The sequence below is a fragment of the Geospiza fortis genome, unplaced genomic scaffold (assembly GCF_000277835.1).
Source record: "Geospiza fortis unplaced genomic scaffold, GeoFor_1.0 scaffold1257, whole genome shotgun sequence".
Taxonomy (NCBI): Eukaryota; Metazoa; Chordata; class Aves; order Passeriformes; family Thraupidae; genus Geospiza; species Geospiza fortis.
The window spans coordinates 222,745-235,571 of NW_005054658.1; the positions used below are offsets into that span (position 1 = coordinate 222,745).

General features: G+C 35.9%; 1 protein-coding gene across 1 annotated transcript in view; it reads left to right on the plus strand.

Moving 5' to 3' along the window:
* The window catches only part of ABCA13 (ATP binding cassette subfamily A member 13), a 169,538-nt gene extending 159,935 nt beyond the window's left edge, over positions 1-9,603 (plus strand). Inside the window, exons 52-54 of the mRNA XM_031064927.1 lie at positions 6,937-7,042; positions 7,906-8,043; positions 9,514-9,603. Of these exons, the coding sequence (XP_030920787.1) occupies positions 6,937-7,042; positions 7,906-8,043; positions 9,514-9,603 (334 nt within the window). The remainder of the gene's footprint in view (positions 1-6,936; positions 7,043-7,905; positions 8,044-9,513) is intronic.
* Positions 9,604-12,827: the final 3,224 nt, after the last annotated feature.

A 12,827-nucleotide genomic window follows, 5' to 3' on the forward strand; every position in this document is an offset into this window, starting at 1 on the left:
TGTGTTTTACTAGGAGTTTTTCAAACCTGTTCTTAAATATAGTATTATCAGCATTTATTGGATCAGGGCTTCACAAACATCAACATCTTTGTTTTCCACAGCAAGTTCTGGGAAACTTGATTTGAAATAATTACTTCCATTTTATAGAGGAGTAACCAAAGATTGGTGCTAAGTTAAAAAGGTTTGGGTAGTCCATCTGAGCAGTTTATGACTAAATATTTTACATTTGTTCAACATTGCATTCAAAGCAAAACTTCAGTTAACTTCAGCTGTAGCTGTGGGTGTTCCAGAAGGTACTGTGAGTTCCCCCTGCCAACTGGAGCCCTTGGTTTCCAGGCAGGCCCTTAAAAAGACAGGAAAGCACTAAAGAAAGTGAGGCACCACAGACCACACAGGTGTATGAAGATGAAAAGTTAAGATTTGGTTCCCCAGGGTGTTCCAGAATCATGAAGCACTCTCTTCCCTTTCTTGTCCCTTCTCTCATCAATTTGTGGTCTCATTTGCAACATTTTCTAGGCATTGCAGTAAATAAAGCCACTTGTCTGAGCAGGTACATCCAGTGTATCTTGTAAGGCATTCACAATAGGAAATTCATTACAAGGTGCTGTGTGATGATGTAATTGATGTTCATTGCATAAAGCAAATATAACTGTGGTTTAATTTTTAATTTTACATCTTGTCTCTATTAAACACTTTTTAGCTTGAGATTTGACCTTGAGGTGTTGATAAGGTCTTTTAGTAGAGATTTTAGTGTGTAATATATTGATTATTATGCTATTAAAAATCAGTACAGGCAAACCCAGTCATAGTAACACAGTGATAATGTTACTTACTCCTGCTTTTTTCACTGCTGAGCCCAAGAAGTTGATTTGAGGAAATAGTTTGGGTTTTTTATAGGCTGTACCATCAGCTTTACACAGGATTACTGCACTGCTGCTCCTGTTTCTCTGGGAGTGAAATATATAAATAATGCAAGAATAAAAAAAAAAACCTGATACTTGGCAGTGTGTGCAGAAAAACAAGCACAAATATGGAGAGATTTTTATGTGTGCACCTGTTTAAACAATTATTGAGATTTTTTTAGGGTTTCACCACATATTTGGAAATCACACCTAAGAATTTACAAGTGCACAGAGAGCAAGGCAAATTTGTACCCTCACTGCTTATAATCTGGGACTGTCTCTGTAATGACAATTAAAATATTGAATACAGAAATTAACTTTAGATGGTTTGATATGAAAGCCTGAGTGTGTGTGAACAAATAGTTCATGTACAATATACCTGAACAAGTGTTAGTCATCATTTTAATAACTGTTTTTTTATTTCTATTGTTACCTTGGAAAAGTCATGATTACTTAAAAAATGATGAAACAAACTCTATGAATAGTACATGGAAGAGAGACGTTATAATTTATTTATGTCTGTTTGTTTGCATCTAATCAAGTTTATCTGTTCAGCAAGGTTGAGGTTCTGAATAAATGCAAAAGGAAATCCCATTTAAAAAGTGACAGGGTATTTGCATTTGATTTTAGCATTTAAAAATACAAGTATTAGCATTGTATTCTAAATGCAATTGCAAATACAATTTTTAGCATTAAGAATACAAGTTTTTAAAAATTAATTTTTTTTCCTTGGTATTGACTTGCTTTTTTTTAATGGATGAAACAATTAAATACATTGTGTGATTTAAAATTGTCTTAAAGTGTGATTAATTTGTTTTAATAATTTTATTTAAATTTTATTTTCTTTTTTCCCAATGTTTTTCAAAGTGTTTTGTTTTCAACGTTGTTCAGGATTTGTTCTGTTTGTAAATTGTATTTGTGTCTAAAGCTGTGAGAGGAATGACCTGGGTCTGTATCCCATGCTTCAGCAATTAAACTGGTGTAACTAAGTTACCTTGCCTAGATGAGGCTTATTTTAGCTTAAATGATTCCGTGATTCTATTCACTTAGGGAAAGTAGAACCATGTCTGCCTGCAAATGAATGTAAACCAAAGCAGAGGGATAAACAGCACAGTACAATATTATTCCCTCTCTTTGATTTATGGCACATATTCTAAAAGATGCAATTCCTTGCAGACATTAAGTGCCAATGTTCTCTTTACTATTTCTATTTTTTTTATCCAATAATGTTATTTTGAAGCAGTCTTTTGATTGAACTAGTGCATACACAAAGTATGCACATTATATTTCAATCAGTAAACTTTCTGTGAGCTGCAGTTTTTTGATGTGAATATATGTATAAATATAGCACAACATTGTCCAGGAAATGTACTCTTTGATTAGTGGGGAAGAAAAGCATATGGGTGATTAGATGCTCTTCTTATTCCTCAAAGTTTAGGAAATGGGGCCATGTTCTTCATTTCCTGAGTCTACATTCAGCAAATTTCACTGGGGGATAGAAGAGTTGGTAAATAGGCTTTGGGAAGAGTGTGATTTGATGAGCTGTTTATGCTGGACCTGCTGCAACTTAAAACAGTGGTTTCAAAGTTTAGTTTTGTTCATTTGAGCAAACTCTTAAGCCTTTTAAATGAAAATACAGATTTTTTATTTTTAAGCAAATAGAAGTCTGATGATAATGTACTTTTTCACCCTTCACATAAAACAGGTTTTCATGGCTCAAGCTTAAGAAAATCTATTGGGTTAACTCCTCCAGGGACTCCTTGTGACCAAATGCAGGCTCAGCTGTGTTTCAGCAGGGGCTCCTGTCCCCATTCAAAACTGTGAACCAGGACCCCCAAGGAATGGGCAGAAGGGAACATTGAGAAGCTACCCTGCCCCAAGTGGCAGCTCCTTTCCTTGGTATTCATGAGAATTTTCAGCCTTTGGGCCACTAAATCCACTTCCATTACACTGCAAGGTTAAAAGAGGATCAGGAAAGTATCCAGAGGACTTCCTCAGTTTAGATTTGGTTACACTTTATTTCAGTGTGTGACTTGGAGCTTGTGTAGACACATATATGAAGTCAATTTACATAAACTATTTTTGTACTGCTGGAAGTGTGGCTGTGGGGCTGCAAAACTTCCAAGAACTGTGGAACCATTCGGGTGATTTACCCTGGCTGACTTCCTCTTGGGGGTATTTATGCCAAAAGAAGCCTGAGATCAGATCATACACCTGCTAGCACAGTATTCTCTCTCTGAAAGTGATCAAAAGGGAAAAGTACAGGAACAAGATAAACAAGATACTTCACCACATTACTCAACTGCCTCCAGCAGTTTCTTTTTTAGAGGGTTCTTAAGTCAGAAGTGATTTTAGTGGATCCCCACCATGAGTTTTTCTGGTCTCTCATTCAGCTTATGTCAAGTTCTGACATCTAGCACATTCCATGTCAATGCGTTGTACAGGTTCTCTACATAGTGTAAGGAAGATTATTTCATCTTACTGAATTGGCATTTCTTTTCCTGTAATTTAACTCTATGACCCCTGCTCTTGCTTGAGAAACACGTGAGTGAAGAGTTATTTCTTATTTTCGTTGTTTAGTCATGATTCTGGGCTCCCTAAAAATATCTTTTGACTGCCTCATCATCTTTCTTTCATGGTGAAAAGTTTTAGCCTATTTAGTAATTCCTGGCATGGAAATATTTCCATTTCTTGCTACCTTTTTATGTTCCTTTTGCTCCCTTGTTACCCGAGTGCTCAGATACCTTGAGGACCTATGTAAATTAGAAGTGTGGACTTATAGTTTTTGCTAAGCTCCGTCTTCTGCAGCTGTTGCTGTCTTTAAATAGTCAAGTTAATTAGTTTACAGTTAATTTGAGAATTTATATTTTAGCTTCAGTCTCATGTTGGCATTTTAACAGAAAAAACACTCAATAAGATGTACTCCCAGAACCACTAATGAGGTGAAAGTCGAGCATGAACTAGGAGTTTGACTGAGGAAGAAGTGGAAGGATATGGAGAAGAAAAATATTTCATTTTGTTAGAATATTTGGTTTTGTGTGTTTGTTTATACAAAAATAGAAGTGCAGGTGTAGTTAAAGTAACATGGTAGTGCATGAAGTGTTCTCTGTTGAATCGCTATGAAGAAATGAAGAATCTTTTGCAGCAGATGGCTGCTGAATGAGTCTGCTGGCTCAACTTAGGCCATTCTAATGATTATGTCTTCCTCTTTAGGTCTTGAGGTCTCAGGTGCTAAAGGTTTGATGCTAACAGTGCTAATCAAACCAGATTGTGGTTTCCTCTGTAATTCCACTTTGTGTTTCTGAATTAATTGAATTGTCTGAAAGAGAGGAAAACAGAATGAACAAAATGGTCAACTCAGTTTCCATTTCCTCAGTGCACTGCCAAAAGCAGCTTGCTGATTATAGCAGGGGGAAATGTTTATTGTTGATCAGCTCACTCGATATGGGGAACTCTTGTACTAAAATGAAGTATAAAATCAAGGTATAGAAGCATCATAACTCGACTAGCCAAAAGAAGAAAATCTTTTAAAGTTTTTTATTGGTGCTATGCTGGCACTTATGCCATTTACAATTTAGAACTAAACCAAAGCTGCACAGACTCCTCTGTCTTTGCTAATCAGAATTTTGATTCATTTTCTTTGGAAACTTCATTGCATACAGCAATTTCATTTTATGAGACTGTTGAATGTCTCCATAAACCACCATTTTTCAAACTGTAATTCAATGGCCATTGTATAGAAATGCCAAAAAAAATGATCAGAATCAATGATCTCTTGTAAAATGTTGCCTCAGGTTAGCTGTCAACTAAATTGAATACCCTTGTTAACTATATCCATCTTTGTAACAACTTTTTTTATTGTCGCATGTATTTTTTTCAGGGATGATGCTATGCATTTAAAATATTTAATTAGAGATCTATTTAAAACTTAGTAAATCATTGCAAAGCAAATCTGCCAGACACTGCTTTGGATTCCACCTAATTCTGGATCTCTGATGAATCAGCATTGTTTGTCTGTCAGGCTACACTCTCCAGTAAATATTTAGTACCCTGCTGTCTGGACTCAATACAATTTAGTTCATGAGACATCCTTCAGGAACCAACAGACAGGTCACTGCATCAGGACGTTTCTTACACCATTTCAAGTAGTTCAGTGGTTGCATTTGACTACAATAAAAAATAAACAAACCAAAGAAATGAACCCAACCAAAGAAAAAACCCAACAACAACAACAAAACAAAAAACAACAAACCAACACCCCAAAAACCCCACAAACAACCAAAGGCTAAAAACCTTACTCTCATTTATCTGTGATGGGTTTTTTCATCTTTGTGCAGAAGCTGCCACTGTTTTGTGCTACATAAAAAGTTGGAATTTTTGTTTGAGATCATTGGAAATTGTATTTTGAATTCATGTGAAATTCTTAATAGAATCAAATCTGCAGTCTATTTTTTCCTTGTGGAAACTTGCATTGCTCTTAAATCGATGCCGATTTTTACTTTATAACAACAGAGTTTCTGACTCAATGCAAAATAAAAGTTAAAGCACTTACATTGCTGTATACTTATTATAGCTGAGGAACATGTGGCGTTTCATGTGAAATATTTGGCTGGGAATCATTCATGCACTGGTTAAACTGGACATATATCTCAAAATAGTTCTTTCTAGCTTTTGATTGATAATCTGTAGACTTTTTTAATGTATTGAAATAGGGCAGCATTGTAGAGTGTGCTGTGATATATGCTCTGCTTTGATGACATGAAAATGTGCCTCTCACCAGTCAGACCCAATTAAGCCAGCTGCTGCCCTGAATCATGAGCTGCACACAGGAAAGATACGAGAGAGGAGGGTTTTAGCACAAGGGCTTGTCACAGTGGTAATCACTAGGAACCAAACCACCGGAATAAAGGGTTTGGCAATGAGCAATTGCCACCCTGGAGAAGGAAGAAAAGGGAGTTATGCTGGAATGAAGGATGTGGGACTAGTGGTCAGTGGAAAGAGAGAGGAGGTGACAGATTTCTGAGGAGACATGGGCAGTGCTGTCCAAGCTCCCTGTCCCCCTTTCAGCTCTGTCTTTCCCTTGCTTACTGGCAACAGAGAAGAGTAGTGGCAGTGGAAAGCTCTTCTGATGTGGCTTCCCGCTGGTGTTTTTCCCTAGCAATTAGCCAAGAAGGAGAACCCAAAGGAAGGGGGACATGTAGCTGCAAAGGAGGGAAGGGATGCAGCACAGCGCCTTTGTGTCCCGTGTCTCTGCTGAGCTCTGTCTGCGCACCCCAGTCTGGGGACTGGTGCAACACAACCTCCATTGCTTAAGAGATGTGCATAAGAACATAATTGTTATTTCAATATTCACTGGTTTATTGCAACTTTTCCAAGTAAGCATCAGCAGTGAGTAAAGCTAATAAAAAAGATAGTGTTGGTTAGATTGCCTGTACTTAACTTTTATCACACTTGTGTTGAGAAAGAGAAGTTAATTTCCTAAATTATTCTGAGAGAGATTGCACGGTCATAGCAGTCAAAGAAAATTTGTTAACTTTTCCATCTCCCTAAATATCCCTGCACTTGCCTTTGCATATCTTTAAAACAGGATTGTACTTACACTGCTGAAATCTTCTTTTGAAGGTGCAGCTTTGTTAACAGATTTGAAAAATAGCACTTCATGCCCATTTTTCTCATTAGAAAAGTTGAAGGATTTTTTTTCTTTTTCTGTATATGTGATTGGTAATCTTCATAGTTTTATACTGACCACTCAAAGCAATCTAGCAATTAAAGCATAGTTTACTTAACAAAAGTTCAGGTATATTAAGTAGTGAAACACACTAGTAACTAAAATTTGGCATAACATGTTTATTGTCTCTGTTATTATTAATTTTAAATAATTAATGTTGTTCAATAGCATGATAGTAAAATCACAGTGATAATGCAGTAGGCATGCATGCTATTTCATATAATTATAAGAAAATCAATTGAACCAAGTGTTCTCCTTGTCTTCATGGTGTCTTCATGAATTTATGTTTCTGTGTCTCGTTCCCAGGTTTGGAGAGGGTTATTCTGTCAAGGTTTGGCTTAGCAAAGAAATAAATTGTGGAAGAATGATTTTGGACTGTCTACAAATGCATTTTCCTGGAACACAGTTTAAGGTACAGATAAAACTCCATGTTGTAGTATATGGCAAGATTAATTTGGGGCTTGTAAGAACAGTATGTACATGTTTGAATATTTAAGTGTTCGGATATATTCCTCTTCTTGGGAAAAGTACATATGAATATACCTTTCTTTTTTCTATTAAGAAATTCATAAAAATTTGACTTGTGATGTTGGTTGAATCAACTCCAAACAGGCATTTAGGCAATGTAAATAAAAAGGCCTTTTCTCTGACTGAAAATTTCCTTTTGCTTTTGTTATTGAAGTTGAACTCAAATCTGTGTTCACCTGAAGTAGGACTACAGTGTAGTTACTAAGAGTATTTGCTTTGATTGCTTTCAAAGCCCAGAGTTGATAAGTCTCAGCCTTTACTGCGATTCTTTGATTTAATACAAAGCCTTATAAAAGACTTAGAGCAATTGCATTTCAATAAACACTCTCAAAGGCTTTTACTTTAACTGTGTTTAGGAAAAGAATCATGGGAAACAATGTCTATCTTAGATATGAACCTCTTTGTGGGTATAAGTCTGTATTAGGCTCAGACAGCTGTGTGTCTGTGTATGTTCAGCCTTTTCCCAGACTGCATTGTAACAGCACTAGTCTGCTAGTTTCAAATTGCCCTAAAGTTTTATATCTTTTATGATATTAACAAGCCGTCACCTCACAAAATCTGTACTCTCAGTATGAACTGCTCCTTGTTCTATGAATGTAGACAAAATATGTTATTTTTAAGAGCTCATATTTTCCAGATTAATCTGAAATAAGAGCCTATTGAGGGTAGACTGATTGTAAGCAAGTGTAGTTACATCACAAAGTACGTTCACTTTTATCTGTTTTTATAATTTTTGCTTGTTTTCAGGGACAACATCTTAATCTGCTTGAGTACCATGTACCAAGAAGTCAGGGATGCTTAGCAGAGCTCTTCAGAGTCCTAGAGAATCACAAAACTTTTCTCGAAATCAAACACTACTCCATTAGCCAAACCACATTAGAGCAGGTATTTTATAATTTCTCTTTCTTCTCTTTCCCAGCCCTTTTTTTTTTTTTTTTTGCCTAAATGTGCTGTGTATTGTAGTTATTGCTGTAGTAGAATATTCTATCATTTGCTGGGTTACCCGAATGTATGCAATACTTCTGCAGTTCCAGGCCATGTCAGGTCACACAGCAATTCCATGTCCCACACTGCTTTTATGCTGGAGGTGAGCATAGTAAAAACATCACAGCAAGCCACATACTTGTAGTGTGCACAAACATAATCTGTACTTAGATGAATCTGGAACTTTGTGGGATGACAAGGTGGGACTGTGAACCGCCACCTCCGCAGTCCAAAAGTTGGGATCTTACCAATGTCCTTGAAAAGACTGAACTGGTCTCTGTAAATCGTGGTCAACCTTAGACCTTCAGAACATTTTCTTGTGAGAATTTTAAACACACAAACAGACAGAAAAGACCCAAACGCTAAAGACCATGGAATCTTATTGTGAGAAAAAGAAGAACACATTGATGGCAAGCATAGGATTTCTGTGTGATTGTGATGTGTCACAGCATCTTCATATGCAACTGCTTGTTATTCATTCTGCAAACTGAGAGGCACATCTGGTCAAAATATTAATTTTCTGTGATTGATGGTGTGAATTTGTTCTTTTTTCCCATGTGCAAATCATTATTGAAGTATTCTCCTTTGTGCTGGTCTACTAACTACTTGTAAATGATCTATTCACTGAGTGACTGCATATAAGGTAATTTCAGCCTGTTTCTTCAGGCATTGTTCACTCAGGTTTACTTCCTCTTCATTTTTCATGGTGATGCATCACCTCAGTCACCTACCACCACTTCCTCTCCCTGACTGAGTGTCAGTTTTAAACAGGAAAATAGTTCTTCATAGTAAGAAATACACTTTAAATGCACCCCAAGTTTGCTTGCATATGAAGAGGACATTTGGATAAAGAGCCATTTTTCCCTCTACATGCCTTACTGTGAAATAGTTGTGTGGTTAAAAATGAAACAAGCCTTTATATAGTAAGATCTGTGTTTTAAAAAACCCAAACCAATTCAAGGAAGCACATTAGTTTTTGAATCAGGTGTGCTTTCACCTTGAAATATTTGCACCCTCATTTATAATATTTATTGAAACAACAGATTCAGATTCTTTATGTATGTAATTCAAAGACAATTAAAACCATTGTTTCATATTTACTTGTGCGTAAAATGCATTTTTCATATCCTGCTAACTTATTTTACCATAATTTTTATAAGTTATCAACCACTGTCTTAGCTGGATAGGGGAAGAGGATTATTTCTAGAGTTTATAAAATATGTTTTTAGAGGAGTTCCCTCAACATGAGTTACTAATTATTTTGTAAAAAAAAGCTAAGGACAGCAGCTAAGAATGCCATCACCTATATCCCCAAAGTCTGAATTTAAGTAGTTCTATTTTTAAAATCCTACTTTTTATCATGTCTTACAGGTATTCATTAATTTTGCGACACAGCAACAAGGAGTCCCGCATTCTTCACAAGGATCTCCTGTTGTTTATCATGATCGTCTCCCAGTCTAGGGTCAGAGCAGCATACAGCTAAACAGCTTCAACATAACATATGTGTGTGTGTGTGTTTGCATATATGTACACACAAGCTACATGCAATAACTTTTCAACTGTGAGCAATTGGTGTATGAGAAACAAATAGTAGAAGCAGAGGTGAGTTTTCATCTGTAGGCCAGAAGGAATGATGCCAGTTCTTGGTTAAGCAAGAAACTCATTATGTGGACCAAAAAAAATCTGCCAAAAAGTAAGGTTTTCTTAATTTAACTGAAATTTTAAAATACAGATGGCCTAGTTAAGGTAGGGAAAAAAAAGGCTGATCTGAAATGTCAGTGTGTAGTAGATTTTTTTTTTGTGGTAGCTCTGCATTCATTTGACTATAGTACTTTCTTGCATGCACACTTAAAAGCTAATTTTTACATGATAAGGCAAGAAAGAACAATTGAATTGTAGCAATAGCTTGGCTATCACCCAGCATTTTTATTTAATCGCAAAAATTGAGAGTCTTTCAATTTCCCTGTTAATTCAGTTCTGTGTTGTGACAAGCTAAATTAACCTTTTTATTGAAAAAAGGATGCACTGTATTCCATAAGGCTTTATGTTAAAGAGGTTATTAGTGTACTAGCCTAGTCTGCCTCCCAGTTATCTTAAGTAAATTTAACAAGTTTTCATAAATCATACTTGACAATGAACCTAAGCCTGCGGGTTGCTGCTGGAAGTATTCTCAAGTACATTTTTAATGACCTAGTTTGTTTTTCTCATCTTTTTGTTTCCTTTTTCTTCAAAAAGAATGTCAAAATGCTGTTTAATGGGAATGCTTAATGAAAATAAGATAAAAATTCAGACTGTGATCAATAAACTTCTCAATAAATATATTATGATGCTAGATACTTCAGACAAGGCCACAGTCTTCAGCCTGTACTTGTGTAAAATTAGTGAACATTTAATGGATAAAAACTCCTTGTATACTGTGCTTGGAGAAAAAACGTGTGAGTTTTTTTTTGTAGTAATTGGCTGCCTCATCCAAAACAAATCTTTGAAGCTTCTATGAATTTAGCTCATGCCAATTTATTGGACTACACTGTCAAATAGCTGAAATTGTAGAACCAGTGACTTAGAAGTTAGTTGCTGCAGTATGATTTGGGTGTGCAGTGGTGAGGGAAGTTCACTTTGAGATGGGAGAATTTGATTTTAAATGGCCAATATTGCAGAGCTGCTGCTATAATCTCCTGCTGTACAATGATAAAATATTAAAAATATATATATTTGTGTTTTATGCTTTGCAAGCTGACTCAGAAGACTGTTTATTGAGGCTTGATTAGTTCATGTTGCTTTAGCCCATTATGCTTTCTTAAAATCAGGAATTCAGGTTGCCTATTTAAAAAGATGAAATTAGGTCCTTGAAAAATAAATAAAATCCTAAATATTTACAGGCTCTTTCTGCATGTGTATATGGGTCAGAGTGAGTGAGCTTATGAAAGTTCTTTATCATTAGAATGGATTGGTATAATATCAGAACTCTGCCAAGCTACTCAGGACCCAAAGGACCTAGGAGCCATTAAACCCCAACAGCCATCACCCTGGTAGAAGTGCCACAGCACAATGGGATGTCCATAGTTGATGTGAAAACAGTTATCTTTAATTCTTCATGAGGCTGGGAGTAGAATGTTTCTAAGGTCCCCAATTAGAACAAAAAACAGTCGATTTTACAAAGCAGAGCATGAGAGAAGTAGTGGACATGAAGGGAAAAGGAAGGCAGATGCAGGAAATTTGGGCAGAAATAGAAATATTTAATCATTGAAGTAGCCTGCTTCATTTCAGCACCTCAGGATGGAAGAAACTGAGCATTCAAGGAACAGCAAAGCATCTCTGAGCCATAGTCTGAAGCCACTCAACAGAATATTTCTGTTGCTCTTAACTGAAAAAAAGTAGAAGGGAAAGTATGGCAGTCACGAGCACAGCACTTTTGGCTTTTTTCTTTTATTTTTGTTGGTGTGTCTAGACCTGTAAATCACTGATATTATTACTGATTGATTTGCTTTGGGTTTTTTTGTTTTGTTTTTTTTTTTTTTAATAAATATCTCTGTCTCAACTACCACAAGTCCCTGAACAAATGATGAAATGTACTGAAGGAAATTTAAGGATTTGGGAAAGTAGATGGTTCCAATCCTCGTAGTGTAAGGCAGTTGAGCCAAAAGATGTGATTTGTATGAAATTGTGAAAAGAGCACTTATCCCTGCTGAGGAAGGGTGTCAGGCATCTGAATTAATAAAACAGTCCTGCAGTTTGCTTTGACCAAGGGAAGCATAAAAGCACAAGACTCACTGTGGTGAGACTGAAAAATGATAGCCTAGCTGAATGCTCAGATAGGGGAGCTTCTTCAAGTCTTAGCTGTGTAACACTAATTAAATGTCACTTTTTTCTGATTAAAATATGAAAGATTATGTTAGTTTAATAGATGAATACAGTAAATAAGGTTTGCTTCAGACCAATGGTTGAGTAAATTCAGTTAACAGTGGTTTTCTTTTTTTAAATTACCTCATATGCATCTCAGGAGACCCAATTTAATTCAGGCAAGTAGCAAACAATGTCTGTCTACCAATCCTTTATGGGTAAAGAAGGTCAAAATCTAATTGAGTGGCAGTGTACCAGGTTCTGTCTCAGAGGATATTTTCCTTTTCTTTGACTTGTGGAATTCCTAATGCATGCAAGTTTCAACAAAAGTATTTTGAAGATTTTTGTTTCATTCATTTATTTATTTATCAAAATAAATCACTAAACTAGGAGTCTGGACAGAAAAGGTCAATTATACATTAATGATGAAAGAATCCTTGAATTCATAATTCATGAAGAAATATCTCTTAACACCTCTGGATTTGGAATCAAACACAGCTGAGGATTTTAACAATACTTCTCTTGTGTGATTCTTGTTAGGAAAGTTTCATTTTATTTCAGCTGGAAATTTCTCTGACTGTGAAAGCAGGCCCTTCACCCTGAGCAATAAACTAGAATTAAGCTCAAAGTTATGAAATCAACTGAATAACTGAAATACTCAACACTAAAACTGGGAAGATGATAGTCATATTTTTAAGGGACTGTTCCACAGCCCAAGTCAAAAGAAGGGCTTTGACCAACCTTTGAGCAGATTGTTTCAGGCCCTCTTTTTATTTTCATACCTTAATAGAATGATGTGACCAAAATAAACAGTAGGTCTGAACTTTAACTCAAATTATCACAAA